This window comes from Cnephaeus nilssonii (assembly GCF_951640355.1).
Source record: "Cnephaeus nilssonii genome assembly, chromosome: 20".
Taxonomy (NCBI): domain Eukaryota; kingdom Metazoa; phylum Chordata; class Mammalia; order Chiroptera; family Vespertilionidae; genus Cnephaeus; species Cnephaeus nilssonii.
The window spans coordinates 49,295,763-49,317,410 of NC_137091.1; the positions used below are offsets into that span (position 1 = coordinate 49,295,763).

The 21,648-nt window shown below is 54.4% G+C and overlaps 3 protein-coding genes across 3 annotated transcripts in view; 1 reads left to right on the forward strand and 2 right to left on the reverse strand.

Annotated features, from left to right (window-relative positions):
- The window catches only part of LOC307116159 (leukocyte immunoglobulin-like receptor subfamily A member 6), a gene marked incomplete at both ends in the record, with an annotated part of 125,991 nt that overhangs the window by 61,708 nt on the left and 42,635 nt on the right, over positions 1 to 21,648 (forward strand). The gene's annotated exons all lie outside the window — the stretch shown is intronic.
- The window catches only part of LOC307092435 (immunoglobulin superfamily member 1-like), a gene marked incomplete at its 3' end in the record, with an annotated part of 28,258 nt that overhangs the window by 6,244 nt on the left and 366 nt on the right, over positions 1 to 21,648 (reverse strand). Inside the window, exons 3-13 of the mRNA XM_079759733.1 lie at positions 8,606 to 8,884; positions 8,159 to 8,461; positions 7,637 to 7,948; positions 7,089 to 7,391; positions 5,480 to 5,764; positions 5,031 to 5,333; positions 4,523 to 4,819; positions 3,960 to 4,262; positions 1,905 to 2,207; positions 1,397 to 1,693; positions 834 to 980 (exon numbers count right to left, since the gene is read on the reverse strand). Of these exons, the coding sequence (XP_079615859.1) occupies positions 834 to 980; positions 1,397 to 1,693; positions 1,905 to 2,207; positions 3,960 to 4,262; positions 4,523 to 4,819; positions 5,031 to 5,333; positions 5,480 to 5,764; positions 7,089 to 7,391; positions 7,637 to 7,948; positions 8,159 to 8,461; positions 8,606 to 8,884 (3,132 nt within the window). The remainder of the gene's footprint in view (positions 1 to 833; positions 981 to 1,396; positions 1,694 to 1,904; positions 2,208 to 3,959; positions 4,263 to 4,522; positions 4,820 to 5,030; positions 5,334 to 5,479; positions 5,765 to 7,088; positions 7,392 to 7,636; positions 7,949 to 8,158; positions 8,462 to 8,605; positions 8,885 to 21,648) is intronic.
- On the reverse strand, positions 16,879 to 21,520 carry LOC307092436 (leukocyte immunoglobulin-like receptor subfamily A member 5; the record flags this gene model as incomplete). Its single annotated transcript, XM_079759734.1, has 3 exons — positions 16,879 to 17,015; positions 20,850 to 21,152; positions 21,298 to 21,520. The coding sequence occupies 3 exons, from the start codon at positions 21,518 to 21,520 to the stop codon at positions 16,879 to 16,881; spliced, it is 663 nt and encodes a 220-aa protein (XP_079615860.1).

Sequence of the window (21,648 nt, forward strand, 5' to 3'; positions counted from 1 at the left end):
AGTGTGTGTGTGTGTGTGTGTGTGTGTGTGTGTGTGTGTGTGTGTGTGTCAGAGAAAAAAGGAGAGGGACAGTCCCATTCCACCATGGAGGCACCAACCAATGCCTCACATAGACCCTCACTTACCCCTCTGGGGGCCTGACCACGTGGTTGGGAGCAGCCTATCCTCAGAGCCTCCTGGGGTCAGGATGTGGGTGAGATGTGGGGACTGCTTTCGCCCCACTTGAACTCAGTGACCCCTCCTAAAGCAGGGCCTCAACATCCCCCTCTGCCATGACCACTCCTTCCGTCACCTGCCCTACTTCTGGTCTCCAAGCCAGATTCCCCAGGGGTGTGGACGTGAAAACTCTGAGCCCTGGGGGCCTGTGGTTTCCCTGAGATCTCCCCTGACCCCAGCTCCACACAAGCCTCTCTTAGGTGTCAGGGGCCATTAGATCCTGGGAGAGACTCTCAACCACCTGGTGGAGTCAGTGCTCCTTCTGAGCCAGAAGGACCTAGTGGTTCCTGAGCTGCAGACATGGGCTCTGAGGGTGGGGGGCTTGAGTCCCAGGGAGTCCTGGGAAGGAGCCCAGAAAGGTTTGAGAGTCTGGCTCACCATGGAGTCCCCACCTCACTCAGAACCTCCTGTATCTGCCCTGTGGCCCCCAAGACACTCCCACTGTCCAACTGGTGCCTTCTGGGTCGAGGTGAGGGGGAGGGCTGAGCAGGGTTAGGAGGGTGTGTGAGGTGCAGATGTTGTCCCACCCCTAGAGACCCCTCCTTCCCTTTCAGCCCCGAATTCTCAGGACGGGACCCTGAGTTCACATGTCATTAGACAGGGTCAGGGGACCTCACCTGAGACCAGAAGTTCCAAGGGCTTACTGGAGTATGACAGCAGGTAGGGCGAGGTGCTGCTTGTGCTGTAGCACCTGTAGGTGCCCCATTGGGCTGACGTCACAGGACTCATGGAGAACTGTGCCTGGTACTGCTGAGCTTGGTGCTCTGATCTCAGACGAGAGGGGGGATCGGTTGCCCCCTCCTTGGCCAGAAGGAATGTGTCCCTTTGGCTCTGTGACTGACACAGCAGGGTCACATTCTCTCCTGAGGCCACCCTGGTGCCTGGCTGCACTGAGAGGGAGGGTGTGTCAGACAGCTGTCCTAGAGAGAGAGAGGGAGCGTGAGGGCTGCCTGCCCACATTATTCTGCCCTGAGAGTCACCAGGCCTCTCTCTGTCGACCCTCTTCTCTGTCTGTCTCTGTTTCTCTGTGTCTTCTCCTTCCTCCTCCCAAACCCTCCCCCGTCACTCTCTGTCTCCCTCCCACCCTGAGGCCTGCACTTTCATTCTGGCCTCACCACCTGAGACCCCAGCAGGGCCTGTGCAGAGTCTGGGTCCCTGACTGAACCCACTGGCTCCTCACCTGCCACCAGGATGTCCAGCGGGTCGCTGGGAGCCGACCACTCAGCGGAGAGGTTGTATCCACCATAGCATCGGTACCGGCCCCCGTGGGAGCTGCTCACAGTGCCCAGGGGGAAGTGGGCCTGAGAGAGCCCAGCCTGGGGCTGCAGGACAAAGCTCTGGGGGAGGTCCTGTTCCCACTCCTTGTGCAGAGCGAATCTGTCATAGCCGACATCAGAGCCACACTGGAGGGTCAGGCTCTGTCCAGAGGCCATGATGGGGCCCTGCTGGCTCAGGAGGGAGGGCTTCCCAGACTCACCTGGGGAGACCAGACGTGAATTACAGGGCCTACTTCTCCCACAAACCGCTTCTCCTGTCCTGGCCTCCAGGTCTCACGGTCTCTCTCTTTTTTTTTCATCCCAGCGGCCTCTGTACCCCATCACCCTCTCTCTTGGGGCTCCCATCCCAGCAAAGATGCCAGTAGTGTATCTGGTGCCTCAATCCCTGGAATATGTAATGATGGGACTCACCTGAGACCAGGAGCCCTAGAGCGTCACTGGGGTGTGAGCACAGCTGAGGCCTGTTTCTGTAGCAGCCATGGCATCTGAACGTCCACCTGTGGCTGGGCATAACGGGGCCCACAGGGAACAGGGCCTGGTACTGCCCACTGGGCTGTCGCTGTGAGTCCAGGGCCCTGAAGAACCTGTGATCTCCTTCCTTAGTCAGAATGAACCTGTGATATCCATACCCTGAGCCACACTGGAGGGTCACATTGTCTCCTGAGGTCACGACAGGGCTGGGCAGGGCGGAGAGGCTGGGTTTGATGTAGGATCCTAGCAAAGGAGGGGGCAATGTGTTTAATGGGACTCACACCTCCCTCATATCCCCCAGGGCTGGGCTGTGAGAGGGAGAAACCCTGAGAGCAGACCCCCATTCTGAGGGCAGAGCCTGAGGCTGGGACCTCTAAGTGTCCTGTCACCTGTTGTCACCAGCTCCAGGGGGTCACTGCGCTCTGACCAGCCATCAGGGCTGAGATAGTAACAATGAAATATCCCAGCATCATTATCTCTCATGTGTGTGATGGAGAACATCACCCTGTCTCCTGGCTTTAGTGGCTTCTCTCTTTTCCATGGTGCTGGGCTTCCCTCTTTATCCAGACGGTACTCGTCAGCCCCTGGGGTTCCCTGACAGGTGATGGTCAGGGAACTTCCCTGAGGGATCGCCGGGGCTGGCTCAGCCCAGAGCGTGGGTTTGGGAAGGGGCCCTAGAGAAAACAAGAGGCGACATTACAAAGGCATCCCCACCGCATCCCACAGCTCAGCCCAAGACACCGTTCGTGTATTTCTTCCATCCTAGCCTCACCTCTCCTGGCAAAGGGCCCTGAATGACTGAGCTCAGAAAGGACAGGGTCAGGGGCCCTCACCAGGGACCAGGAGCACCACAGGCTCACTGGGGAGTGACAGCAGGAAGGGGGAGGAGCTGTATGAGCTGTAGCATCTGTAGGTGCCCTGTGAGCTGAGGTCACGGGACTCATGGACAACTCTGCCTGGAACAGCCCACCTTGGTGTTTTGATATCAAAAGCTGGGGGTGGGGGGATCAGCTGCCCCTTCCTTTGACAGACGGACAGTGTCCCTCGGGCTCAGTGACTAACACGGCAGGGTAACGTTCTACCCTGAGGCTTCGCTGGGGCCTGGCTGCACCTAGAGGGAGGGTCTGTCTGGTAGCCATAGTGGAGAACGGGAGGGAGGGTAACAACTGCCTGCCCACCTTGTACTTAAATGTGTATAAATGTTTCAGACAGAAAAGGAGAGGGACAGTCCCTTTCCCCCATGGAGGCACCAACCACTGCCTCACATAGACCCTCACTTACCCCTCTGGGGGCCTGACCACGTGGTGGGGAGCAGCCTATCCTCAGAGCCTCCTGGGGTCAGGATGTGGGTGAGACATGGAGACTGCCTTTTCCCCACTTGAACTACGTGCCCCGACCTGAAGCTGGGCCTCAACATTCCCCTCTGCCATGACCACTCCACCCTTCACCTGCCCTACTTCCGGTCGCCAAGCCAGATTCCCCAGGGGTGTGGACATGAAAACTCTGAGCCCTGGGGGCCTGTGGTTCCCTGAGATCTCCCCTGACCCCAGCCCCCACACAAGCCTCTCTTAGGTGTCAGGGGCCATTAGATCCTGGGAGAGACTCTCAACCACCTGGTGGAGTCAGTGCCCCTTCTGAGCCAGAAGGACCTAGTGGTTCCTGAGCTGCAGACATGGGCCCTGAGGTGGGGGGCTTGAGTCCCAGGGAGTCCTGGGAAGGAGCCCAGAAAGGTTTGAGAGTCTGGCTCACCATGGAGTCCCCACCTCACTCAGAACCTCCTGTATCTGCCCTGTGGCCCCCAAGACACTCCCACTATCCAACTGGTGCCTTCTGGGTCCAGGTGAGGTGGAGGGCTGAGCAGGGTTAGGAGGATGTCTGAGGTGCAGATGTTGTCTGGGTGACCATCCCTAGAGTCCCCTCCTTCCCTTTCAGCCCCGAATTCTCATGACGGGACCCTGAGTTCACATGTCATCAGACAGGGTCAGGGGACCTCACCTGAGACCAGAAGCTCCAAGGGCTTACTGGAGTATGACAGCAGGTAGGGCGAGGTGCTGCTTGAGCTGTAGCACCTGTAGGTGCCCCATTGGGCTGACGTCACAGGACTCATGGAGAACTGTGCCTGGTACTGCTGAGCTTGGTGCTCTGATCTCAGACGAGAGGGGGGATCTCTTGCCCCCTCCTTGGCCAGAAGGAATGTGTCTCTTTGGCTCTGTGACTGACACAGCAGGGTCACATTCTCTCCTGAGGCCACCCTGGGGCCTGGCTGCACCGAGATGGAGGGTGTGTCAGACAGCAGTCCTAGGGAAAGAGAGGGAGGATGAGGGCTGCCTGCCCACCTTATTCTGCCCTGAGAGTCACCAGGCCTCTCTCTGAAGACCCTCCTCTCTGTCTGTCTCTGTTTCTCTGTGTCTTCTCCTTCCTCCTCCCAACCCCTCCCCCATCACTCTCTGTCTCTCTCCCTCTCTGGGGCCTGCACCTTCATTCTAGCCTCACCACCTGAGACCCCAGCATGGCTTGTGCAGAGTCTGGGTCCCTGACTGAACGCACTGGCTCCTCACCTGCCACCAGGATGTCCAGGGGGTCGCTGGGAGCCGACCACACAGCGGACAGGTTGTATCCACCGTAGCATCGGTACTGGCCCCCGTGGGAGCTGCTCACTGTGCCCAGGGGGAAGAGGGCCTGAGAGAGCCCAGCCTGGGGCTGCAGGACAAGGCTCTGGTGGAGGTCCTGTTCCCACTCCTTGTGCATAGCGAATCTGTCATAGCCGACATCAGAGCGACACTGGAGGGTCAGGCTCTGTCCAGAGGCCACGATGGGGCCCTGCTGGCTCAGGAGGGAGGGCTTCTCAGACTCACCTGCGGAGACCAGACGTGAATTACAGGGGCTACTTCTCCCCGAAACCGCTTCTCTTGTCCTGGCCTCCAGGTCTCACGGTCTCTCTCTTTTTTTTTCATCCCAGCGGCCTCTGTACCCCATCACCCTCTCTCTTGGGGCTCCCATCCCAGCAAAGATGCCAGTAGTGTATCTGGTGCCTCAATCCCTGGAATATGTAATGATGGGACTCACCTGAGACCAGGAGCCGTAGAGCGTCACTGGGGTGTGAGCACAGCTGAGGCCTGTCCCTGTAGCAGCCATGGCATCTGAACGTCCACCTGTGGCTGGGCATAATGGGGCCCACAGGGAACAGGGCCTGGTACTGCCCACTGGGCTGTAGCTGTGAGTCCAGGGCCCTGAAGAACCTGTGATCTCCTTCCTTAGTCAGAATGAACCTGTGATATCCATACCCTGAGCCACACTGGAGGGTCACGTTCCCTCCTGAGGTCACGACAGGGCCGGGCAGGGCTGAGAGGCTGGGTTTGCTGTAGGATCCTAGCAAAGGAGGAGGCAGCGTGTTTAATGGGACTCACACCTCCCTCACATCACCCAGAACAGGGCTGTGAGAGGGAGACACCCTGAGATCAGACCCCCTTTCTGAGGGCAGAGCCTGAGCCTCGGGCTGCTGAGTGTCCTCTCACCTGTTGTCACCAGCTCCAGGGGGTCACTGTGCTCTGACCAGCCAACCGGGCTGACATAGTAGCAGTGAAATATCCCAACATCATGCTGTGTCATGTGTGAGATGGAGAACATCACCTTGTCTCCGGGCTTCGGTGGCTTCTCTCTTTTCCATGGTGCTGGGCTTCCCTCTTTATCCAGACGGTACTCCTCAGCCCCTGGGGTTCCCTGACAGGTGATGGTCAGGGAACTTCCCTGAGGGATCACCGGGGCTGGCTCAGCCCAGAGCGTGGGTTTGGGAAGGGGCCCTAGAGAAAACAAGAGGCGACATTACAAAGGCATCCCCACCGCATCCCACAGCTCAGCCCAAGACACCGTTCGTGTATTTCTTCCATCCTAGCCTCACCTCTCCTGGCCACAGGGCCCTGAATGACTGAGCTCAGAAAGGACAGGGTCAGGGGCCCTCACCAGAGACCAGGAGCACCACAGGCTCACTGGGGAGTGACAGATGGAACGGGGAGGAGGTGTGTGACCTGTAGCACCTGTAGGTGCCCCGTGAGCTGAGGTCACGGGACTCATGGAGAACTCTGCCTGGAACAGCCCACCTTGGTGTTTTGATCTCAAATGCTGGGGGCGGGGGGATCAGCTGCCCCTTCCTTTGACAGACGGAAAGTGTCCCTCGGGCTCAGTGACTAACACGGCAGGGTAACGTTCTACCCTGAGGCTTCGCTGGGGCCTGGCTGCACCTAGAGGGAGGGTCTGTCTGGTAGCCATAGTGGAGAACGGGAGGGAGGGTAACAACTGCCTGCCCACCTTGTACTTAAATGTGTATAAATGTTTCAGACAGAAAAGGAGAGGGACAGTCCCTTTCCCCCATGGAGGCACCAACCACTGCCTCACATAGACCCTCACTTACCCCTCTGGGGGCCTGACCACGTGGTGGGGAGCAGCCTATCCTCAGAGCCTCCTGGGGTCAGGATGTGGGTGAGACATGGAGACTGCCTTTTCCCCACTTGAACTCGGTGCCCCGACCTGAAGCTGGGCCTCAACATCCCCCTCTGCCATGACCACTCCACCCGTCACCTGCCCTACTTCCGGTCGCCAAGCCAGATTCCCCAGGGGTGTGGACATGAAAACTCTGAGCCCTGGGGGTCTGTGGTTTCCCTGAGATCTCCCCTGACCCCAGCCCCCACACAAGCCTCTCTTAGGTGTCAGGGGCCATTAGATCCTGGGAGAGACTCTCAACCACCTGGTGGAGTTAGTGCTCCTTCTGAGCAAGAAGTACCCAATGGTTCCTGAGCTGCAGACATGGGCCCTGAGGGTGGGGGGCTTGAGTCCCAGGATGTCCTGGGAAGGAGCCCAGAAAGGTTTGAGAGTCTGGCTCACCATGGAGTCCCCACCTCACTCAGATCCTCCTGTATCTGCCCTGTGGCCCCCAAGACACTCCCACTGTCCAACTGGTGCCATCTGGGTCCACGTGAGGGGGAGGGCTGAGCAGGGTTAGGAGGGTGTGTGAGGTGCAGATGTTGTCTGGGTGACCATCCCTAGAGACCCCTCCTTCCCTTTCAGCCCCGAATTCTCAGGACGGGACCCTGAGTTCACATGTCATCAGACAGGGTCAGGGGACCTCACCTGAGACCAGAAGCTCCAAGGGCTTACTGGGGTATGACAGCAGGTAGGGCGAGGTGCTGCTTGAGCTGTAGCACCTGTAGGTGCCCCATTGGGCTGACGTCACAGGACTCATGGAGAACTGTGCCTGGTACTGCTGACCTTGGTGCTCTGATCTCAGACGAGAGGGGGTATCGGTTGCCCCCTCCTTGGCCAGAAGGAACGTGTCCCTCTGGCTCTGTGACTGACACAGCAGGGTCACGTTCTCCCCTGAGGCCACCCTGGGGCCTGGCTGCACCGAGAGGGAGGGTGTGTCAGACAGGTGTCCTAGAGAGAGGGAGGGAGGGTGAGGGCTGCCTGCCCACCTTGTTCTGCCCTGAGAGTCAGCAGGGCTCTCTCTGAAGACCCTCCTCTCTGTCTGTCTCTGTTTCTCTGTGTCTTCTCCTTCCTCCTCCCAACCCCTTTCCCATCTCTCTCTTTCTCCCTCCCTCCCTAGGGCCTGCACTTTCTTTCTTGCTTTACCACCTGAGACCCCAGCAGGGCCTGTGCAGAGTCTGGGTTCCTTACTGAACCCACTGGCTCCTCACCTGCCACCAGGATGTCCAGGTGGTCACTGGGGGCCGACCACTCAGAGGACAGGTTGTATCCACCGTAGCATCGGTACCGGCCCCCGTGGGAGCTGCTCACAGTGCCCAGGGGGAAGAGGGCCTGAGAGAGCCCAGCCTGGGGCTGCAGGACAAGGCTCTGGGGGAGGTCCCGTTCCCCCTCCTTGTGCAGAGCGAATCTGTCATAGCCGACATCAGAGCGACACTGGAGGATCAGGCTCTGTCCAGAGGTCACGATGGGGCCCTGCTGTCTCAGGAGGGAGGGCTTCTCAGACTCACCTGTGGAGACCAGACGTGAATTACAGAGGCTCCTCCTCCCATTAACCCTCTTCTTCTGTTCTGGCAGGGAGGTCTCCCTGTCTCTCTGTGTCTTTGTCCCAGTGGCCCCTCTACCCACATCACCCTCTCACTCTGGGATCTCCTCCCAGCTAAAATGCCAGTAGTGTTTCTGATGCCTCAATCCATGGGTGGGGCAATAGTGGGTTGTACCTGATACCAGGAGCTTCAGGGCATCACTGGGATGAGACCACACCTGGGGACTGTCCCTGTAACAGCCATAGCATCTGAACGTCCACCTGTGAATGGGGGTCACGGGGCCCACAGGGAACAGGGCCTGGAAGTGCCCACTGGGCTGTGGCTGTGAGTCCAGAGCCCAGGAGAGCCTGTGATCTCCTTCCTTAGTCAGAAGGAACCTGTGATATCCCTCTGCTGAGCCACACTGGAGGGTCACGTTCCCTCCTGAGGTCACGACTGGACCGGGCAGGGCAGAGAGGCTGGGTTTGCTGTAGGATCCTAGGAGAGGTGGGGGCATCGTGTTAAATGGGCTCACACCTCCCTCACATCTCCCAGGGCTGGGCTGTGAGAGGGGACTCCATGAAAGCAGACCCCTTTCTTGAGGGCAGAGCCTGATTCTGGGACCTTTGAGTGTCCTCTCACCTGTCACCACCAGCTCCAGGGGGTCACTGCCCTCTGACCAGCCCTCAGGGCTGATATAGACACAGCGATAGTTCCCTGCATCACCCTTTGTCATTTGTGCGATGGAGAACTTTGCCTTGTCTCCAGGCTCCAAGGAATTCCCTCTGCTCCAGGGCACTCCCTCTTTATCCAGTCGGTACTCTTTGGCCTTCAGGGTCCACTGACACCACATGGTCACGGGGCTACCCCAGGGGATCACAGGGCCTGGATCAGCCCAGATGGTGGGCTTTGGAAGGGTCCCTGGAAGGAATCAGAGGCTGGGTTAGAAGGCATTACCCACCCCCACATTACTAAGATGGGCCACATCCATTAACCCAGAACCACTATTATCCATCCTCAGATGCATAACCTGTTCCCCCTTGTGCCCAGCTAGAGGGACCTAGGACACCTGGGGAGACTCACCGGCTTGCACTGGGATCCTGAGGCCCACACTCAGCCCTAGAAGAGAGTCCCTGTGAGAGATTTGCCCTGAACCCTGAGCAGCACCCTCCTCCCCATGAGCTTCCTGAGTCCTGGGGTCCTGACAGACCAGGGCTCCCCTCCCCCTCCCATCTCACCGAGGCAAAGCAGAGCCCTGAGTGTGGGGGTCATGGCGTCTTCTTCCTGGGGCTTCAGGTGAGCAGATGGACGAAGCCACAGTGCTAGTGGGATAAGCACAGAGACGCACAGGAGGTGGTCACTTGGAGACCAGCCTTGCCCATCAAGGGGTGGTCACATCAGCAGCCCACAAGCAAGGGCACAACCATTTCTAGCAGCCTGGCTCTCATTTTCATGGTGAAACAGGAAATAGACCCGGAGCCTCCTGAGACGCCCCTTGCAGGTGATGTGGCCCGGGGCACATGCTTCCCTGTTGGAGCCTCCCCCACGGCGTCTCCTTCCTCCTCAGCCCGTCCATCAGCACCTCCCTGGGGTCCTCACCATGGACAGTGCCACCCGGGCCCTGGAAATGCTTCAGGAAGACGTGGGTCCCTGTGGTCTGCAGAACTCAGATCAGCAGGGACACGCTCACCTTCTCCCTGTGCAGCTCAGGGCGATGTCACTGTGACAATGAGCACAAAAGGGAAACACAGAACAAATAAAGGAAGGAAACAGGTCCCTTCTATGGCCCAAGAATGTAGCTTTCTCTCTATCTCACCCCCTCCATGGACTTCTCCTTTTTCTTGCAACAACATCCACCCCAGTTTCCTAGAAATAAGATATAACTCATTCCTGCCTCCACAGTGATCCTTGTTCCTTAAGCAGAGCTCTCCCCTCATCCTGTCCTCCTCTCTTCAGCTTTTGGGGTCAATGATGGGTCTAGTGCTCTGATGTTGGGGACAGAGCTCATATTTAAATACTTCACTATCATTCATGGTCTGTGTGATCTTGAGCAGTACCAGCCGAACTCTGCACTTCGGGTTCCTGGTGTGAAGCATGTAGGCATGAAGCCAAATTCTCAGAGTATTGCGGGATCGATGGTGTCTTGGATGTGGGCGGATGAACCCTTGATAATTCCCAGACCTGATTAAGATGTGTGGGATGAAACATAAGAGGATCAATGTGTATCATTTCACAGTCAAAATGAGGGATGGGTGTGTCCACTCAAGAGCCTTCATCTGTTCCTAATGCTGAGAAAGAGATGCAGCCATCATCAACGCAGAGGAAGTGAAAGTTCCCCAAACAAAGAGGGAACCTCACAAAATGAAAAGGATCAAAGTGAGTGGCCACCGGTGACCACAGTGGTCATCTGTGGGGAGTTCTCCACCTCTGTGTGGACTGGAGAGGGACCCCAGGGTCATCACAGGCAGGGAGGGGATCTGGAATAAGGTGATAGTTGGGTTGCCCCATTTCTCATGCTTGAGGATGAACATTGAGGCATCTCTATGAACTGACCCAGCCCAGGGTCAACACTGAGCCGTGTGTGTGTGTGTGTGTGTGTGTGTGTGTGTGTGTGTGTGTGTGTAACAGATTCAATCCAGCCTAGTTCAACAGGAGCGTCTGTACAGGTGTGAGTGTGAGGCTCACATTGGAGCCATCCCTGCTGGGCACATCACAGTCAAAAGCTGAGTTTGGGAGAGTGGATGCTGCAACTCTCCATCTCCTTCAGATTCCAACATCAGGTGAGCCCTGGGAGAAACTCTGTGGAGAATCAGATGTGAGCATATACAAGGAATAGACATCAACAATTATTCTAATTATGAAAAATGATGCTAAAAAGGCTGCCTACCGAGTCTTTAATGCAGGTAATCATATATGAGACAACAGAACACTAGGAATATAAGAAACTCATTTTAACCAAAGATTGTTGAACTGTCAGAAACAACAAAGGTGAAAATTGAATTATTGGAAGAACCCCAAGGCTTATATAATAAAAGTGTAGAGAATTTTGGAAAGGCATTACTTAAATGTCAGAGAAGTAAAAAGGAATAAAAATAAAAACATGATTTCCTTTAACACTCTCAAAATATTTTTTTTCACCCAGGAGAAGATACAGATGAAGATAAAATAACAGAATTGGAAGAGAACATTGAGGAAATCATATATAATAAAAGGCTAATATGCAAAAAATTGTCCCCTCAACTGGGAGTTTGACCAGGGGGTGGGGCCATGCCAGCCAACTGCCCTTGACCCCTCCCCCTGGTGGGCCCTACCCCCAATCACCCCCAATCGGCCCACCTCCACCCCAATCAGGGGTGGGGATGGCCAGCCAACCTCCTGGCCCCCAAACCCCAGTCCACCCGCCCGATCAGCCCCAATAGGGGCAGTCCAGTCGGACCCCACCTGTGCACGAATTCGTGCACCTGGCCTCTAGTTTTGTAGAATGCAATACAGAGAGACTGGAATTGAACACTTTAGATGCATGGGAATAGAGAGTTCTGGTCAAGATGGTTGTGTAAGTAAGCATAGTAATTGGAACCTCCCACAACCACATCAAATTGCAACTAAACTACAGAACATCCATCATTCAGAACTGCCTGAAATCTAGCCCAACAGAAGTTTTATAACTGAGTACATACAGAAGCCACATAGAGACTGATAGAAATGTGGGGAGGAAAATTCGCTGGCCCCATACCCATGTGTGGTGATAAAAACTGGGGCTGGGGGGAGAGACTTTGTTGTGAAGGTCCTCCCTCAGTTGTGAGGGATCCCAGACCTACATCAGACCCCCCACCCAGGGTTACAGTGCTGGGAAGAGAAGTCCCCATAACTTTTGGTTGTAAAACCCTGTGATGATTGTGGTTGAGTGAGACGGAGGGTTTCTGGGGTCCCAGGAGTTCCTCTTAAAGGGCCTATGAAGACATTTACTTGGACTCTCTTGCCCTGAAGCTCTCCAGGACCTACATTGCAACTTGAAAGGTACCAGGGACCTACAGGGAGGACTTAATTATCTTCAGGACTGAAGCTGAGGGGGAAGTTTCCTCCCAGACAGAAGTGCTGGCAGATGTATGGGAATGGAAAGAGAAGGGCCATGTGTGTGGTTTCAGGAGGAATGAGGTGAGGATGACATTGGCTACAGACCTAGGGGCCAGTGGGTGGCTATTTTTCAGAGAAGCAGAGAGAACACGCAGTGTCAGGTGCATGAATATACATATGAACCGTGTGTCTTCATAGTTCATGTCAAGTGGAGGAAACCGATGAGAACTGACTTCATTGTACACCAGCTCTCCTTTACAAATTAAAAAAGGCCAACAGATATGGTAAAAGTACTCTTGAAGGAGTGGATTGTGAGTGAAGACTTTTATACTCATCCAAATTAGTATATTAAAGGGCAAAGGTGAAAGGGTAAGAGGGGAGAAATCTACAAGGATAAGGAGACAGTGGTTGGGAGGGAAAGGACCACAGTTCAATGGCAGAAGGTCCAGACCTTGTCCCTGCACTTGAGCAATGACTCCTCCACCTGCAAGGAGCCGCAGACAGGTCCCTCAGCATATGTCTCACGTTATCTTCCAGATTCTCTGGGCACATGAGATTCACTCCCAAGATTCCACCTCTCTGAACAGTGCATTGTTGCCTCTGTGTTCATACCCTGGCTGCAACATGGGTCCTTTTGGGGCTGTTTCAAGCCTCATAGAGCAGCACCCCAAGCGCCACCAGGACCAATCCAGCCATGCCCATCCAGATGGAATTCTCCAGGGTGTAGTCTTGGGGGTGAGAGCCTGGGAATTGTGGGCAAAGAGGTCACAGGGGTCAAGGCAGGACAATGTCCACCCAGGGCCCTGGATGTCCAGCCAGGGCACCCACCTCCCCTTGACAGAACATGACTGTCTGTGCTGAGCCCATAACAGAGAGTGTCTCCTACTCACCACTCGTGGGATCTGAGTTGTTCTGTGAGGGGCTGATGGTGTCGGCTGCTCCTGAGAACCAGAAAGAAGTGGGGCTGTGTGAGGCGTTGATGCCACTCAAGCCCAGTGTCCCCATCACTCTCCCCTTCTCATGACCTAACTGCTTCCAGTCCCTCCATGTACCCCTTCTCTGCTGGAGAAGGGTCCTGGCTGCTCTCATGGATTCTTTTCCGAATCACTTTGGAGCACAGATTGTCTTTGTCTGGAGAATTCAGGACTGGGCAGACATATGGTCTCTCATTACACACAATAGTGTGTTGTTTTAATCCTTCTGCTCACTGTGGGAATCTGAGCCATGGAAGCTAACCCAACAGGGTATAAGAGATTATATTTATGCAACAGCTGGTGACCTAAGATCCATGGGCTGGCCTCAGATATAGAGACATGCATAGATATAGACCTTAAACAATTCTTGAGATAAGAGTAGGGACAATATTATAAATAAAATTGCTAAATGCATCTGAAGAAAAAAAACCATGAAGCATCTATTCTAAGACATTTCGTATTAATAAAATGTTATTTAACATAATAAAGTATAAGTTTAATGTAACCCCAATTACAATAAGAGTAGAATTACCTTTATAATTCCTGGATGTTTGCAACTTAAATTTATATGTGCAAGTAGCTACTGCTTAAAAGTTGTCAAAGCAAAAGCAATTAATAGATGTGTACAAAAATATCTTGGAAATTATGATGATAAGCAAAATAAGTTAGACGGAGAAAAAATTAATCATCTCACTTATATGTGAAATGTAATAACAAAATAAAGTGATGGATAAAATAGAACCAGAGCATTAGAAACATGGAACAGACTGATGAATATCAGAGGAAGGGAGGAGGGGGCTGAAAGAGATTAACCAAAGAACTTATATCCATACTAGTGGCCCAGTGCACAAAATTCATGCACATTAAAAAGGAAGTAATTAGAGAAAATATTTTAATATTGCTATTTGCCCTTTCTCTATAATAGAAGTGTCAGAGATGAAAGAAAATTAGTAAAATGTATATGAAAATCTCCCTCCTGTCAGAGTCTGGGGCTTACTGGGGGACCCAGAGTCAAGTCCCCTCCCACCCACATGCACCTCAAAATGGCACAAAACCAAGACCCGGCCGATCCCAATGCCGTCAAGCCCCATAGGGTAGGGAGGACATGGCCTTGGGTCCCCAGTCAAGCCCCTCTGGGTGGGGGGCATGGCCTCAGGTTCCCCAGTCCTGGCGTGAGGGCGATAGGGCGCAAGGGCATGATAACCATTGGCATATTAGCTCTTTATTATATAGGATATGCCATGCGCATGGTCACAAACAACAGTGTGGTGAAAGCCTGTGTTGAGGCAGGAACTGGGTGGAGGGGGCCAATGAGGAGAAAAAGAAGGACATATATAATACTCTCAACAAGAAAGATTTAAAATGCAGAGAGCAGTCATGAGTTTCACACAGTCTGGGCAGGAACCCCCTAGTTCTTCACAAGCTTTGCCTGGTCCGCCTGAGTCTCAGGTGAGCACAGGGCCTTGCAGAGGGGTGCCCACAGGTGGGGACACTTCTCACTGCAGCAGAGTGTCCAGGGGATATAGCACTGTCAACCACAGCAGGTTGTTTCAGGTCTAGGAGGTTTGGAGAGGAGGCGGCTCTGTTCAGATGGGCTCAGGGTGCCCATGAGGGGGCACAATGTGGTCCTAACCCAGGTTGTGTGCTGGGGGGAGGGGAAGAAGTTCACTGGGATGAGATTGGTTGGAGGAGGTATTGGCCTCACTGGGACTTGAGAGTGTAACTCAGCCTGATCGTCAGCAGCGTAGACTTCCGAGTGGAGATCCCTAGATGTGGCTGGAGTCAGGGGAGCCCCATGTACAGGCTTTGTGCAGGGGATGGTTGGTAACAAGTACGTTTGGGGCCATGAGAATGAAACAGCTGAGCCCGCAGTGAGTGTCTGGAGGACGCCAGAAGGAGGCTGATGGGGTCACACCAATGAGCTGTCCTGGGTCTTCACCTGAGCTTGTCTGTGGGGAGAACTGGGTCACAGAAAGGAGAACCGGGAGCCAGAACGCTGGGATTGGTTCAGTGTGTGAGGGGGAGGGAGGGGAGGACGGAGGGATCCTCCTCTCTCCACCTTGGCTGCCTTCAGGAGCCAACGGGGCTGTGCCAAGGTTGCTGGCCCCAAGAGGAACAGGGGCCCTGGGGGATGTTACAACACTGTCAGTCACCCACAGAGGCAACCAGGACCGCCCTCTGGGCCTGGGTGCTGCTGCTTCTCCCTATCACTTCCTCTCTCTGACTTCATAGTTTCTATGGGCAGAACCCCTGCTCTCCATCCCTCTCCATCACACCTTCAGAGTCCTTTCTGCCTCCTCACCGCCTCTTGTCCCCCAGACTGTACCTCTTTGTCTAATGCTGTTTATTCCATCTCCATGCTTTGGGTAGAAGAACATGTTGGAGACAATTCCCAGGTTGTAATCTAAGACCTGGGGACACGGTTATTGAGCCAGTCTCTTCTCCTCTCCCTCTGCCTGTTGGGCAAAATTGTGAAACCTCACTTCTAAGGGCTGTTATGAGGATTGGCAGTGCCTGAGACATGAAGAACCCCCATCTGGTGTCATTTTCTTTCTTTTTTTAAATATTTTTTATTGATTTCAGAGAGGAATGCAGAGGGAGAGATAGAAACATCAATGATGAGAGAGAATCATGGATCAGCTGCCTCCAGCACGTCCCACACTATGGATGGAGCCCACAATCCATCCTTGACCGAGAATAGAACCATGACCTCCAAGTTCATAAGTCCACAGTCAACCACTGAGCCACACCGGCCGGAAATCGGGTTTCATTTTCTGACCTGGTGAAGGCATGTGTATGGGAGACATGTGCTGGGAAGGGCTGTCGGAAGCTGCATGTGTATCCCCCAAGCCTACAAGGTAAATCAGAAGCTGTAGTGCATCCTTGGTTGAATGGCAGATGAGAACAGACAAAAGGAAGCAGGGATGGTGGGCCTCCTCCTGGATCCTAGACTCAGCCCAAGTCAGGAGTGAAGGTGGAAACTTCATCAGCGGGTTGGTCTCTAAGGCACTTAGGGCACCTCTGACCTGGTGGGAGTCCTGCTTCCTTAAAACTCCACGGACACCAGTGGGGCAACCTCCAAGGTATAAGGGAGCTACAGGGAACCATGTGTGTTTCATTGCATTTATTTTTATTGAAGCAACAGCCACATAACATACAATTGAGCCTTTAAAATATGAAATTCACTAGAAATCAGTAAATACACAATGTCTCAATGACAACGTCTATCTAGTTTCAAGTTTTTATAACCCACCCACACACACACAAAAAAAACAAAAAACACAACAACACCAAAGAGTCTGCCTCCCATCTGCCCTCTTGGTCAACCCCAAACAAACCAATCTGACTTCTGCTTCTATGGGTTTCCTTCTCCTGGACATTTCACATAAATGGAATCACACAACCTCTGATCTCTTGTGTCCGCTTTTTGTCACTGAGCCGCATTATTATGACGTTCGCCCACAATGCACCAGGTACCCATCCTTTGTTCTTCATGGTTTAAAAAATTCCAAGGTTATGAAGATCCCTCATTTTGTTCCGATGGATGTGACCCAACACGAAGGGGTTTATAGATGTGAATCCGAACCAGCCATGTGGGATGGACCCTCATGTCACAGGGAGAGAACAGAGGGCAGTGGAGGAGAGTCAGCGAGGTCTGGGAGGGAGGGAGAGCAGCCCAGGTGGATGGTGGAGGACATGACCCACGTTCTCCTGCACCCAAACCTCACCTACCACCTCTACTCCCCTGGACATTCTCAACAGACAGTTTCCCCAACTATGGTCATGATTTTCCTTCAGCACTTCCTGGGATCCTCATATGGGCTGTTAGGCTCCCCAACTCTGAACAGTGTGCTGTTCCCTCTGTGTTCACATCCTGGCCACATCGAGGGTCCTTATGGGGTTGTTTCGAGCCTCAAATAGCAGCACCCCGAGGATCACCAGGATCAAGCCAGCCACACCCATCCGGATAAGGTTCTCCACTGTGTAGTCTTGGGGATGGAAAAAGAAGAATTGTGGGTAAAGAAGTCTCAGAGGTCAGGGCAGACCCAAATCTCCAAAATGTTAATGTTCAACCTGGGATCCCACCTCCCCTTGTCATCAGCGTCCCTCTGATGTCTGAACTCAGCACCTGCTTTGAGTCACCTTGATAATAATTAGCTGTGCCCAAGAACTGAGGATGAGTAAGAAATGGTCTCAGTTCAGAAATAACAAGAGCTGTGTGTTCTGTGTTCAGTCTGAGGATCAAGACCCCATGAGCTTATTCCCCTACAGCTGAGAGATCCCATGTGCTCCACAGATGGGGACCCATGAAGGACGGGTTGGTGTCAGGGCCTTCTAGATCTTAGGAGCATCAAGGGGTGATTGTCTGGGCTGGGTCACCATTACCCCACCCCACCCAGGCCCCTTCCTCTCATGGGTCTGCTATGTACATTGTCACTGGAAGTTGTTCATCTATTGATTCTCTTATTAACTCATTTATTTTATAATAACAAATACCTACTGTGGTAGATGAAAAATCGCCCTGGCCGGCGTGGCTCAGTGGATAGAGCATCGGCCTTCGGACTGAAGGGTCCCAGGTTCGATTCCGGTCAAGGGCATGTACCTTGGTTGCGGGCACATCCCCAGTGGGGGGTGTGCAGGAGGCAGCTGGTCGATGTTTCTCTCTCATCGGTGGTTCTAACTCTCTATCCCTCTCCCTTCCTCTCTCTGTAAAAAATCAATAAAATATATTTTAAAAAAAAAGAAAAGAAAAATATTGGTATGTGGATGCTAATCATGTAGTTGGGGTTTGTTTTTTTTTAACTCAAAAGACAACTAAGGTCAAAACCAAGGAGGTCCACAGTTCTGGTTTAAATTTAAGTCACAGAGAAAATTCCCCTAATTTCAATAATTTCAATACTGAGTACCAAAAGTAGGAAATTATGTCAATCTGTTACACCATCTATACATATAAAAGCCTAAGCAACTGAACCTCCTCCACCTCCTTGTTTATTACTGTCAACAACACTCCTAGGAACAGGGCCCTGAGCTGACTGGGCACAGAAAGGACGGGGTCTGGGATCCTCACCTGAGACCAGCAGCTCCAGGGGGTCACTGGGCTGTGACAGCAGGTAGGGGGAGGAGCTGTTGGAGCCATAGCACCTGTAGGTCCCCTGGTGGCCTGAGCTCACAGGACTGAGGGTGAAGTTGGCCTGAGCGGGTGCAGATGTGTCCTGCAGATGAAGGTGCTGGGGAGGGTCCAGTGACCCCTCCCTGTGCAGGTGGAAGGTATCCAAACAGTCCTCAGACCCACACTGCAGGGTCAAGGTCGCTCCCCTGGCCACTGAGGGTCCCGGCTGGGCTGAGAGGGAGGGTTTCCTGTACATTCCTGGGGAGAGGAAGGTTGTGGTGTGTAGAGAGCCACCCCTCACCTCACACCCTTGACCCTGAGCTGGGGGACCTTGTCCTTCTCCAGAGACTCTGTCTGTGACCCCCCTCTCAGCTACTCTCAGTCCCTCATGGTAAGATTTTTTTAACCCCTTTTATGTCCTTTCTCACTCTCTCCTCCTTCAGCAGATGGAAAGGGCCCAATCTGAACTGTGAGCTACAGGAGGCCACCACAGGGCTTAGCTGGGCTGAAAGTGAGGGAGCACCGCCCACTCCTGAGGAAGGAGAAAGGATCTGTGTTAAAGGAACCATCACCCTCATGCCCCACGTGTGTTCTGTAAGGGGTGGGGTCCCCTGAGGCCACACGTAATTCCCTCTGCCTATGAACTGGAGCCCACAGTGGGGAGGTGACCTGGTGTCTCGCTTATCTGTCACCATGAGGAGCAGGGGGTCACTTCTCTGTGACAGTATGTCCCCAGTGGTGTGATATGCACACTGGTACAGCCCTGCGTGGGATAGGGTCATGGCTCCAATGAGGAAACCGGCCTTGTCGCTGGAGTGCTGTGGTATCTTCGTATCCAAGGGCTCAGAGCCCCTCTCTTTATACAGAAGGTAGGCACTAGCCTGCAGAGACCCCTGACACCAGATGGTCACAGGGCTCCCCTTGGTGACGAAGGGGCCTTGGTCAGTCCAGATTGAGGGTTTGGAGACGTGTCCTGGAAAGGAATCAGACCTGAAAGACCTGGCAGCCTTTCTCCCCCTCATCACATCATGAATGAGCCAGTGATGCCATTTAATGAGCACCTACTGTGTGGGAGGCACATGCTGGGGTCTGTCACTCATCTCCTATCAACTCACAGCAGTCATGCACCAGGGATTGCTGACCCCACCACCCACTTCCCTGAGGCTCAGAGAGGTTAATCACGTGCCCTAGGTCACCCAGTCTGGAGGGAGCAGGGCTGGGACTGGAACCCAGGACTGTGGGTTCCCTGTGCTTGTCCTCACGCTGCCCCCAGGGGGAAATCAGCTTCGTGCTCTGGGGTCCTCCTCTGCAGGGGCCTGTCCCTGTCTCATCTGGAGCTGAGGGTCCTTCCTCATTACCCGCCCCCAGCACAGTAGGGACAGGAGGGGCAGGGTGAGGGGAGTACTCAGAGTCTCTCCAAGGTCCATCTCCACCCTGCAGGCCCTGATGCCCCCTTGGGAAGATCGTGCTGGGCTGGGGGCTCTGCCTTCCTGAGCTCTGTGAGCCTTTATGTCATCTCATCTCCCAGCAGCCTGTGAGCAGGATGGGACCAGGGATGAGCAGACAGGAACCTGACACTCAGAGGAGGGAAGGGACCACCCAGCCCCACAGCAGGAGCAGCAGAGCCTGGAGCTGACCCAGGGCTGGTGCACCCTGTTCCCTCCTCTGAGCTGAGCCTGAGCTGAGGGGGAGGACTGGGTGCCTGGACCCTTGTCCTGCCTGTCCCTCCCTGTACAGTGTCACCGTCACTGAGACAGAGGGCACAGGACCCATAACATCACGTCCTGGGGGCTTCCCTGTGAGGAACTCTCCCAGGAGGTCAGGGCCAGAACCGGCAGGAAGTCTAAGCTCTGGACAAGGATTCTCTCCTTTTACACCTGGAGACACTGAGGCCCAGGCAGGGGAAGGGCGGGTCCAAGTGAGAGACTTCAGAAGTTCCAGAACCGATACATGACTCAGCCCCTGTTCCCTACTCGGAGGCACCACCACCCACCACTTCCCCTCTGTGGGCCTGATTCCCTTGGGGGGCGGGGGATGAGAAAGAGCGACCAATGCTCAGAGCTTTCTGGGATCAAGATGAAAGGTGAGGGGCAGCGTCTGCCTTCTCCCCACTGGAGCCTGGATCCCCCTCCCCCAGCCTGAGCCCCTACATCTCCCTCTGCCATGACCTCTCCACCTGCCACCTGCCTCACTTTCCTCTCTAATGCCTGACTCCATGGAGGGGGAAGGGGGTAGTGAACCCTCAGAGCCCCTGGAGGCCTGTGGTCCCCCTGAGATCTCTCCCTGACTCCCAGCCCCCCTGGGACACAAGCCTGTCCTTAGGTCTATGGGGGTCATTAGATCTTCTGAGAGTCTCAGACATCCTGGGGTGGCCTGTCTCCATCTGAGCAAAGAGGACACTATGCGTGCAGAGATGGGGTCCCAGAAGGTCCTTGGGAAGGAGAACAGGAGAGGTGGGAGGCTGGGGCTGAGCCTGGAGGTCCCACCTTACTCAGACTCATCCTGCATCTGCCTGGGGTCCCCACACTAAGATACTCCCACTGTCCACCTGAGACACCTTCTGGGAAAGGAAGAGGGAGAGGGGTGAACAGGGTAAAGGTGTGTCTGAGGGACAAATACCTTCTAAGTGACCATCTCTACAGCCACCTCACTCCCCTTTCAGCCCATGATTGTTCTGAAGACAGGACCCTGAGCTGACAAGCAGAAAGACAGGGTGAGGGGCCCTCACCTGAGACCAGGAGCTCCAGGGAATCACTGGGGTGTGACCACACCTGAGAGCTGTTCCCATAGCAGCCATAGCATCTGAACATCCACCTGTGGCCGGGGGTCACGGGGCCCACAGGGAACAGGGCCTGGGACTGCCCACTGGGCTGTGGCTGTGAGTCCAGGGTCCAGGCGAGCCTGTGTTTTCCTTCCTTAGTCAGAATGAACCCGTCAAATCCCTGCCCTGAGCCACACTGGAGGGTCACGTTCCCTCCTGAGGTCACAACAGGGCCAGGCAGGGCTGAGAGTCTGGGTTTGCTGTAGGATCCTAGGAGAGGAGGAGGCAGCGTGTTAAATGGGCTCACACCTCCCTCATGTCCCCCAGGGCTGGGCTGTGAGAGGGGGACACCCTGAGAGCAGACCCCCTTCCTGAGGGCAGAGCCAGAGGCTGGGACCCCTGAGTGTCCTCTCACCTGTCACCACCAGCTCCAGGGGGTCACTGCGCTCTGACCAGCCATCAGGACCGAGATAGTAACAGCGATATATCCCAGCATCATGCTTTGTCATGTGTGGGATGGAGAACTTGGCCTTGTCCCCGGGGTCCAGTGGCTTCAGTCGTTTCCATGGTGCTGGGCTTCCCGCTTTATAAATTAGGTACTCCTTAGCCTTTCGTGTTCCGTGACAGCAGATGGCCATGGGGCTCCCCAAAGGGATCACAGGGCCTGGCTCAGCCAAGAGGGTAGGTTTGTGGAGGGTCCCTGGAAGGAATCAGAGGCTGGGTCACAGGTCACAGTCTCAGATGCCCCCCATCTCTCAGACAGATC